General features: G+C 40.8%; 1 protein-coding gene across 2 annotated transcripts; it reads right to left on the reverse strand.

Moving 5' to 3' along the window:
* Positions 1-10,001, reverse strand: fip1l1b (FIP1 like 1b (S. cerevisiae)). Of its 2 annotated transcripts, XM_017425844.3 has the most exons (16): positions 9,892-10,001; positions 9,652-9,774; positions 9,279-9,333; positions 8,866-8,941; positions 8,634-8,746; positions 8,320-8,384; positions 8,120-8,230; positions 7,371-7,501; positions 7,095-7,213; positions 6,332-6,431; positions 6,082-6,238; positions 5,893-5,974; positions 4,218-4,273; positions 3,891-4,080; positions 1,869-2,015; positions 1-393 (listed from the first exon to the last, which is right to left on the reverse strand). In XM_017425844.3, the coding sequence occupies exons 2-16, from the start codon at positions 9,728-9,730 to the stop codon at positions 249-251; spliced, it is 1,626 nt and encodes a 541-aa protein (XP_017281333.1). In that variant the 5' UTR covers positions 9,731-9,774; positions 9,892-10,001; the 3' UTR covers positions 1-248. The 2 variants fall into 2 exon arrangements, with proteins under 2 accessions (XP_017281333.1, XP_017281334.1); XM_017425845.3 differs by having other exon boundaries at positions 1-390; positions 9,652-9,930.
* Positions 10,002-11,066: the final 1,065 nt, after the last annotated feature.

Genomic DNA, 11,066 nt, shown 5'->3' on the forward strand with positions numbered 1-11,066 from the left:
TTATCAAAAGTGTTTTTTTTTAATTGAACTTAGGTGTCTTCATACACAACAACAAAATGACATCTAACAAAGAAAAAGAAAAGCGTAATAGGCTGATGGGTCTGAGTGTACGGTGAGATCTGGGACAGGATGGAGGGGCTGAAGACACGCCGATGGGGAGGACGAACGCCTCCCTGTTCTCTGTCTGTTCTGAAGTGATGCTGAGGATGAATCCAGACCGACGGAGAGCAACAGAGGGGTGCTCCTCTCTACTCCATGGCCTCCTGGTTCTCCTGGTCTGCACCGATATCGTCGCTGGCCTCTTTGCCCTCCTTGCTCCTCTTGCTCTTCTTGTGTTTGTGCCTCCGGTGGCTGTCGCCCTCCTCGCTGTCGTGTCTCCTTCGACTACTGCTACTAAAGAAAAAGAGGAGAGTGTAAAAACTACGGGCAGAGGAGGCGAGAAGTGAGCCGAGATCAGCAGGTTGTAAAGAGTAGAAGGTGAGAGGACAAGAAGGAAGAAGGTTAAAGGTGAGACAGAAGAGGAACAGAAGAGGACAATGGATGACAAACAGGATGCACGATGGAGATTTGAGAAAAGAGAAGAGTAGGAGGGAGATCAGGGGGGAAAGGTTGGGGAGGAGAAAAATACATTTTGGCACCTTGATGTTTGGTAAACCCAGTTCCTGCTGGAGCAGCTCAAACTTTAAAAACAGACTGTAAAATATTCATTTGCTCCATGTGAGGCCCAGCTTAGAACCATCAGCCAGAACCATCAAATCCACCCCTCAGGTTCTCAAACAGAACCAAACTGATTTTACAGGAAAACACTGAAACTAAGCCCTCGTCTCGTTTGTCGCTTGTTCTAAAATGATCTTTTTGGCGTTTCTAAAAATAGTTTTAGAAACACTGCAGCATTTCTAGAAATGTCTTTCACCCACACGGAAAACTACCCAAAACGCTGTAGTACTATGTAGTACTATGCCAGGCTTGAATGTGGGCGGTAAGGCTGCTATGAAAATATACTAAAAACAGGAAACAAGCGTGAAGATGAGGCTTACACACATTGGGTGTAAAATGTTAGAAGAAGAAGAAGAAGAAGAAGAAGAAGAAGAGGGTCAGGTCAAAGGTGGGGATATGACATCATTTTCACACGGTTGTGTTTTGGCTGTTCACACAAAAAGATTTTTTTTCAAAAATGGTATTTTCAAAAAATACCATTTTGAGGCTCCTAAAATGCTGCTTCTGTGTGGGTACAGGGCTAAAAGAATCAAATAAATAAATGTATGCAAATTAAGATAAACGGTTCCTGTGTTGGCCAAACCTAAATTTGTGAATCTGAGGCAAAAAAAAAAACATCTCTGTATCTCAGCTGTTTACTCGTGTAAAAAATACATAAGATAGAGGAGGTCCTGTTTACAGTGTAGAGCTAATTAGTCTTTGTTTAATAAATAAATACCTACACAGGGATGCACTTTGCTGGCTTTATTATAAATATATATTTACACTAAACCTTCCAGGTACTACAGTATTTGCGAAATTGTGATGCCAATAAATATTCACATATCTACTGTATACATAATCTTGAGGAAAAATGAAAGTCCTCCATCTTTTAATCCTGGCGTTTTATGTATCAGGTTAGAATAAAAATCCTCTGGTTTTTACCAGGGTCTAAAATGATCCAAATCAACTTTTTTTATCAACCTCTGTACAAAACTAATAAAACTGAGCGAAAAATCTGACAAATTAAAGAATAATAAATTCAAAGTAGGTGTGGGATTTCAGAACTTCAGAGCAGGCCTGTGTGTTTTATTTTGTTTTTGAGCTGGGGGGGAGTAATAACCTCTGACTGCTTGGCAGAGACAGAAACCCCCCCCAACAAAGAGCGGTACCTGCGGGAGGACTTGTGGCGTCCCTCCTCCTTCTCTCGGTGCCGCCTCTCTCTGTGTCGTTCCTCTTTCTCTCGGCTTGACCGGTCGCGGTGGCGCTCCACGTACCCACGCTCCTGATAGTCGCGGTAACGATAGCGCTCCTCATCACTGCGGCAGCAGACAGAACCAGTCAGACAGTTTGAATGAATAATCCTGTTATATTTGCATAGAGAGTAAACAAACTGCTTGAAGAGGGCGACACATGAACACGCTGGTGCAGATTCTCAGTCACCCGGGACATGGCAAATCCAAAACGTTTTCCAGAAACAAAGCAACTGGACTTCTGTTCTGTTGTTGAAAATTGGAGTTTTGAATTGAAGAAGCTCCCCGGATGGGAAGTGAAACATCTTCAGCGACAGAATAGAAGCTTATTAAAACTTTTTGGACGACACATTATCATATTTACTATTTAGTTTCTTTTGAGCAGCATTGCAGACATTACAAACTCATTTAGTTCAAAGCACATCTGTCACATTGCGTCTGACATTTAATCTACTGAAGAGGATCAGGGTCGGCACTACAGAGGTCCCCAACCCCCGGGCCTCGGACCGGTACCGGTCTGTGGGTCTGAAGGGATAAATCTTTTTCTTTAATGTTACTGGGTTATTCGTTTATATAATGAAGGGATAAATCTTTTCTGGGTTACTTAGATAACTTGTTTTTGTGAAACGGGGAATGACAAAACATAGATTTTTCTGTGTGAATCTTATATTTTTCTGTGTGAATCTTGTGTTTTTCTGTGTGAATCTTGTGTTTTTCTGTGTGAATCTTATATTTTTCTGTGTGAATCTTATATTTTTCTGTGTGAATCTTGTGTTTTTCTGTGTGAATCTTGTGTTTTTCTGTGTGAATCTTGTGTTTTTCTGTGTGAATCTTGTGTTTTTCTGTGTGAATCTTGTGTTTTTCTGTGTGAATCTTATATTTTTCTGTGTGAATCTTGTGTTTTTCTGTGTGCGGACACTTGGGAGTCTGGGAAAGTAGTTGCCGGTTTTGAAAACATGTTATCAAAACCAAACGCCTAACTCATAGCAGGAACACCTGCACGGAGGGACTGGCCCTCCCTCTTCGCACGTGGTCTTTGTTTACTCACTTCTATAACACAGGGAAGCACCGAACCCTGGACAGAGTCTGCTGCGGGTTGATGCTACTCTGCCCGGGCTGTCGGCTCTCCAGTCCAGTGTCAAGGTAAGAGGCGCTTATGTTTTATTAAGTTAGCGACACAATTATTCTAGCAGAAACAGTACGAGTGTGATTTATTGTGCCGACTTCTTCCGATCCTGTCTAAATATTTCACAAAACAGGGTCATTTGGTACCGGGTCGCATAGAAAGAATAATTAACTTACAGTATTTCCGTTTTATTTATTTTCGCAGTCAGAAGGACATTTATTTTGAAAACTGACCGGATTCTCTCCACTACATCCATCTTTGACTCACCCTTGATGCGTGTCAGAACGCTTATCTAGGTGATGCGTTACCGCTAAAAACAAACCCACAAGCTAACAAAATGAGTAAAAGACAAACATCTCTGGAAGCCCTAGATTGGACCGTCTCGTTACTGAGAAACAAGCTCAGGGCTCCCACTGATTCAGCGTTATGGTGAGTTGTATTCTTTGTGCACTTTATATTTGTGGTGTCTCTTATTTTGAAGGGCGGGTTTAAACACAGAGAACATCAGGGGGAGGAGAGGGTGTTATTCATGCTGATAACACAACACCAGGACACAGCTAACAAAGCTGCGAGTAGATGTTGGATTTACGATTATTATGTTTTAAAAAAATACCCCCATTTTCATGACGGTCGTATTATTTTATTTTGTTGTATTTATCCGCCACACCTTTGAAGGCCGATCCGTGAAAATAGTGTCTGATAATGAACCGGTCCGTGGAGCTAAAAAGGTCAGGGACCGCTGATCTAAACTATCAAACTGGTGCGTTGTGACACAAACACGATAAATTTGCTGTTCAGTGTGTTGTGTTTCCGACCTGTTGTAGTTCATAGCTGAAGGGCTGTGTTCTCTGTCTCGCTCCCGCTCATGTGGCCTCTCTCTGGGTCTGTCTCTGTCCTTGTCTCTCTTGTCCTCTCGACGGGGATAGTACTCCCACGGCTTGGCGTTGTCCACAATGGCGGCCCAAGGAGGAGGAACGCTTCCAGGGATGGGCGGCGGGTAAGCACCTGGAGACACACAGAGGAGGGGAGTTTACTGGAAAAAGGCATTTAGACACATCTCTATGGTCACATCTCATCTTTTATTCATAAAGTTGGAGCATTTCTTTTGTTAGGAATGGACACGGTGCTGTAGAGCTTTGTACCTTGGGGAAATGCGTACGGAGGGACAGGGCGGTCATTGTAGACTCCAGCGTGGCTGCTGTCAAAACACAGGAAAGGCACCATGTTAGAGATATTACACAGAGTGAGTCCAGGTGCGACATAACCACGAGTCTCAGAAGTACGAGGTGCTAATGCAGCTGTGGAGTCTGACAGCTGGATTTAGGCATATCTTCATATAACGATCTCTACAGGGACACCAGTGTATCAAAATGTTTAAAAAGTTATAAATCATGGCTAAAGCTTCTCTTTAAAATCAGTCAGACCTAAATCTGAAATACTTTTGTCCCTCTGTATTTCTGTATAAGCACAAACTTAGGAGGATTCACCAAGGCTATGCAGTGTCTGCTGTTTGCTCCATCTTTGCATCTTATTCACAAGGTGATAATTGTTTGGGTTATTGTTCGTTAACCTATAAATGCTCTATAATAAAGTTTTGCATTCTGAATGTGAAACTTTGAAAGCTGGGTTTTACCCTTTTTCTTGTTTTTTTTTACAATTTATTGTACGCAACGATATCTGACACTTATCACAGTAAGACTCCATCTTTCCTGTGATGCCCGCCCTGTTTTAGTGAAGGCAGCAGATTGATCTTTCTCCTAAAGGTGCTAATACCACCAGCTCTCAGAGTGAAGAGAAACATTTCACACTAACTGCATGTCCCAAACAGCGCTGGTCTTTGAGAATTAGACACTTCAGCCTGGGCAGTCATTTACAAAAATACAAACTGCACCGGGGCAGACACATCGGCAGCACAGTTTGATGAGCAAACGTAGAGAGATGGACAGGCAAAATTCCAATTTACGCCCACAAAAACGTTCAATCCTTTGGTGAATTCAGGTCTTTGTGTATAAAACCATAATATGAGAACAGTGGACCATGGCACCATTCTCAAAAACTAATGTAACCTCGAATAAGGTCACTTTGATGTGAGCATACAGCCTGCCTCTCCAAAACACCAGCATAGATTGACTGCCTGTAATGTTATTATGTTAATGTTTTGTCATTTTAAACTATTACTATTAAACAATTCAAATATCAAGTGTTTTTTTTAGAAATTCTTCTATTGTGACAACCCCAGTGTTCACACATAACGTTGGTGCTTTAAGATAAACAGCCAATATCTTAGGATACTCGGTAAACAAAATAACATGAATTTAGGTTGTTTTTTAATTTCTACTGATAATTACAAAAAAAAATTCAATAAGTCTATTTAATCTGGATGAAAAAATTTCCAAATGTTGTTCTTTTTGTTACATGTGGAAGCACAGATTTTACTGACTGTCTCAGAGCTTTTCCACCATTTTTATGTTCGGATGAGACGTGGGAGTCCCAGGAAAGAGCTGAGGGTCACTGACGTGTTGTTGATGCTCAGAGGCAAACACACAACCATACAGTTACATCCAGAAAGCACAGGGGACGTAAAGAGTAAAAATACACTACAGGCTCAAGAAAACAAGAATAAAATGGTTTTTTTTTTTAAACAATATATGGAGTAAAATTCTAAATGGTTCAAGGTTTAAATGTTATTTGTTGTTTTTAGACTTAAAGTTACACTTTTGATTTATAATCAGTAGTATTCTATGTAGTGATGTTGAACTTGAACAACTGGTCCCGTCTGAAGCTTTTATTGTGTACAGCTGTGTACAGGTGTTTTACCTGTCCATAGTGGGGAGTAAAGAAGGAGGAGGGCCGCTTGTTGGAGGAGGGAAACCAGGAGGAGGGACAGTAATGGGCAACCCTATGTAGCAAAATAAAACGAAAATGTTAGAAAAAAAATAAAATAAAAATAACTCAAAGGAATACAGAGTTTTATAAGTAAAGAATCAGAAAAGAAAACGATCTCACTTGGTGGAGGTATGAGGGGAGGTGCAGTGCTGACGTTTGGCAGCGGAGGCAGAAACGGAGGTGGGGGGATGTTTGGAGGAAGGGGTCCGGGCGGGAAGAAGGCAGGAATCTTAGCTGGAGCTGGTTCAGCCTCTGTCGTCGAGTGCTCGGAAATCACCTGGGGAACAACACACAGCAGGAGGGGGTCGGGGCGCTGTCACCACACCCTTCAGGAGAACGAGCAAAAACCCAACTCTGCTGCTTTCCGTACCTGGATGTTGTTGCCCTCCAGATTGTGTCGGCGCCGGCCCTCCACCCTGCTGATTGTGGCCGTCTGTACGCCGATCACGTCTATGGTTCCACTCTGTTTCCTGGAGAGAGACGATCGGCAACAGGCATGAAGGCACCAAAAGGTATCCACAACAAACAATCAGTCATCTGTCAGTTCCTGTAACGAGGGACCATCAGCAGGACAGCTGAATAATCACGTTTTATTACAGGTCCAATCTAGTTTAACTGTTCGATGCTCAGACGAATAAAGCAACTAGAACTCAAAAGAAGAAATTTTAAAAGTACATGAAATATTAGTTGATTTCTGAAAAACATTGTCTATAATTACTGAATTTAATACCAAACCACTTCTTGTCTCCAAACCAGATACTGAATTCCTTCGGTGTGTTAAAATCTAACAAGTTACCAAGTTCCTGTTAAGGTCTTAATTTCAAATAATATAGTGTAAGGAACACAGCAGGGCTCTGTGATTTCAGAGAGGCAGAAAACATGAACACAACCACAGAAATGGACAAATAAACTCAGTTTTCCATAACAATTTAAGAGTTTATCCACTTTACAGTGACGGTCAGAATGAACAAGAGAGCGTATTTTGGCCACTGCAGCTGCTTGTCTGTGATGTGAAAAGGAGACCAGAGAGGCACTTTTGCATCCTTTATTTTATCCTTCATCACTACAGCTTTACTTCAACTGACAGGAGAACTTCAACAGCATCTAAGAAAAGGCAGAAGCAGGAGTGTTACCTGGCGACCTGACTGATCGCTGGCTTGTACAGGCTGACAGGAGAGGTGAAGTCTGCCTTGGATGTGTGAACGGACAAACTGGACATGTCCTTCTCATTACCTGTCCTGCCCTGCTGCACCTAAGAAATGAGCCAAAATAAAATCCATCACAGTGAATTCAACATCAGATGCAGTGAAAATATTGGGATTTAACAGAGATATTTAAAAAAAAAAACTGGATGAAAGTCAGGGTAAGCTGAAGGAGAAATGAAAAACAAGTAGTCAGCGGTATCATACTGTGATCTTGCTGGTCACTGAGCCGACTGTGGAGACCTCCAGGCCCATTCGCAGCCTCTTCTGTTTCTCACAATAAGCTTTCCAAGTGTCTTCATTAAAGCCATAGTTGAAATAATCCGACAGATCCGCACCTACACACAGAAACACACACTTCCTGTAAGACTGCACCGTACACTGACACTTTAATATGGGCATATTTTTGCCAGCCAGGTTACATGAAAAGCTAAATAATAAATAATAGCATAATATACCTGGATTATGCTAAATGAATCCATTTACTTAATTAAAAATTGTTCAGCCAATTATAAAATCAAACCTTTCAGCTCTTGTTATGGGGCCTAATAATTTTAACAACCAACTCTCAGCATTCTTAGCATCATTCTGCAAACCAAGACTGGTGTCTAAATAAAACAGTAGAGCTGAACTGATTTATCTAGTTAATGCATATAACTTCTTTACAAAAAGTCCTTGAGGCAAAAATGTTTGATTTAATGTTTCGTTTGAAATCTTTGGCCAAAAAGGCTAAAGTTTAGGACTATCTCAAGTGGAGGAAAAGCAAAAAGCTTAACAAATTATCTTGCAAAAACTGGAATAAAGAGTTAAAAAATTATCAATTACGAGTTGTATGGCTCCGGGTCCTGTAACAATGTACGCAGCAGACAATTATCTGATAGAGTTCTTGATTACTAAAACATCTGATCCTGGCAGTCCTAAAAACAGCCACACAAACACAAAGACACACAGCCGACCTGGCTTCCTCCAGGGTTTCTCTTCGAAGGACTCCATGTCCACCTCCACCACAGGAACACCATTTATGTTTCCAGGAGCATCCAGATCCACTCCCTTCAGCTTTGTGGTCACTGAAGTTAAAGAACGCAACATGTCAGTGGCTACTTTCGCAATAAGGAAGTGAATGTAAGTCAAAGGTTCAACAAACAGGAAGCGGCACCTTGTCCATATGGTCTGGAGCTGGTTGACTTTATGTTCAGGTTTACAGGTGGAGCTCCATATGTCCTAGAATTTAAAAAAAAAAAAAAAAAAAAACATTCAGCTTTGTTTACCTGATGATGGTGGAAAATACAAATCATCAGATTCTCATGAACTCAGAAAAACTGCAGATAATCTGAAACACTGATGTACCATTCAAAAGGACTCAGATCGTTTCATTTTTTGTTCCCCATATCAACAAAAACATGCAAAACATAACATAATAACTAGCTGTACAAATCACCCATGAAACACCTCACTATTACAAACACCTACGTGTATTGTGGCGCTCCAGTTTTGATGTCGCCAATGGTAACACGGACATCATCGTCGTCATCATCACTGTCGCTGTCACTGTCCCCATCCTCACCAGCAGCTTCACCCGTGGCCTGAATGTACGGGGAGGTGGAGAAGGGACGAGAGACATGAAACCACCAGCGTTGAGAGTTTGAGAGATGTACATATTAATAAAATATTCAATATCCTAATAGATGTGCAGATGACCGACCTCAGAGGCCACTCCATTTCCCGTGGTCTGTGCAGGATCAACAGCAGCCTCATCTGTTGACATATCAGCAGGTGCACTGTCGGATAAAAACACAATTAAACTTATAGGTACATTTCTTGCATCTTCCAAATGACAAACAAACCAAAAAAATCCAAATGACCACTAATAAAAGAGAAACATAATAATAAAACAAACAATAAAAAACAAAGAAAGATACATGCAGTGATATATATAAATAAATCACACAACTGGGACCAGAGCAAGTTCAATGAAAAAATATAACAGTAGGTAAATTGTGCCACAATGTTAATGTGATGGGAGGGACAGCTCTTTGAATTTGAAGACTAAAATGTAGTCGTGAGTGAAGAATTTTTTTAATTCACAAACAAATTGTGTGTTTTGTGCAGTGTTACCTGACTGCAGCGTTCAGTTTGGCCTCTTCATCCTCTTCTTTACTTTCTGACTCATCTGAAACACAAAAACACCTTTTTTTTAACCATTTACAAGGTTGTTGTACATATTTAGTCAGTGGTCAAAATTTAACATCGTGTTACAGTGAGAACATGAAATTAATGAGAGTATTCGTCATTATAAAATGATACAATCCTTTCTGAAACTTGGCTGTAAAGCTGCTGCTAAACAAGGCCAACAATCAGGCGCTGATGCTAGTTAGCTTCGCGGCTAATGCTCCAATCGTCTCGAAGTAAACACTGTTGTTAAGAGAGTAACCGACACATTTATATCCATGTCGGGGAGGACGAGACGTGTTTGCTTTTTCTTTTTTACCTCCGTAGAGCCATTCCTCCTCCTCATCGCCGGCGCTGGCATCAGTGGTGGTTGTTTTATCCGCCTCCTCCGCAGACATGTTCCGCTCAGCCGGAGAGTTAAATCCGCCAGCGGCTCCAAGGGCTACAGCAACGAGCCGCAACAACGTTTATAAACGCACAAATACGAGCACAGGTTTTCTCTTGCACTGGGAAAACGCAATTTAACGCGTTAATTATTGCTTCATAGATTCATATTCACCCTCTCTGCGAGTTGGCTTGAACCCGGAAGAGGTTGCTGCTGGAGTCCCGCTGAGGTCGACGTGGTGAAGCGGAACAGAGAGCGCCCCCTGCCGGTCAGGGTGACCCACTGTCTCTGCTGCCGCACTGCTGGATTTAAAATAAAGTATAAATAAAATGTTTCTGGTTTTAATGGATGTGGAAAGTGTTCTGATCAATGTAAAATCTGATTTCTTTTACTTTCTGATTTTGGTTTTTACAAACAAATGAAAATATATATTAAAAGTAACACCATAAAAAGGAATTATGTCATATTTATTGTATTGTATTATTTGGTTAAAAAACAAAAATGGTATCTACATTTGCATTATTATTAATGTATTGCAAATCCAAATTCCAAAAAGTTGTACATTTCATTTTTTGTTACTGTAGGAAACCTAAATCATATTTTAGCTTGGACATTAATTTAATAAACAGAAATACAAATAAAGTGATTTCCAGTGCCTTTGCAAATCAGTTTAAGAGTGTTTAAATTGGACATTTCGACACTGGCAAAAACACTCAAAAGAGTTTGGGAAAAACAACATTTTTTATCGTATTTCATCGTTCTTTCCTTTTTGGACAATTTTAATCATTTGAAAACAGTGACTGTTACAGTTTACAAGAAGCATTAGTGTTCATTCTTTCTAAATACAAAATGCCCTTGTCACAGCAGTCCTCGATCAATAGTGTCTAATTGTTTTAATGATGCACCACATGTTTTGAATATGAGATGAGGCTGCAAGCAGCTCAGTCAAGCACTTAGTAGAACAGCCTGATGGAATTAGCTTCATCAGTGTTTTCCCTGCTGTGACGAACGAAAATGCCGTCTGTGAAAATCTGCAGAAAGCTGAGACAGAACCCGAGCGCAGTCAGCAGAATAGGAAACATATTGTGTAAAACATACCTGACACTTCTTTAGTTTACGGTCCCCCAGAGTCATACAGGCAGATAACACACATAGTTTTTTTTTTCTCCTTTTTTTTTCTTTGAACTTATTTCGAGTAAATTGCTGTGAAGAGAAGTGTGATAAAACTGTTTGATTTTTGAACAAGAAATGTTTGAAGCTATCACTGGAGCTATGACTGGTGATGAATAAGCAGCTGATGACTGGGAAATGCTCAGAAACCTCTGAGTCGCACAGATATCATCAGCCTT

Source organism: Kryptolebias marmoratus, linkage group LG3, assembly GCF_001649575.2.
Source record: "Kryptolebias marmoratus isolate JLee-2015 linkage group LG3, ASM164957v2, whole genome shotgun sequence".
Taxonomy (NCBI): Eukaryota; Metazoa; Chordata; class Actinopteri; order Cyprinodontiformes; family Rivulidae; genus Kryptolebias; species Kryptolebias marmoratus.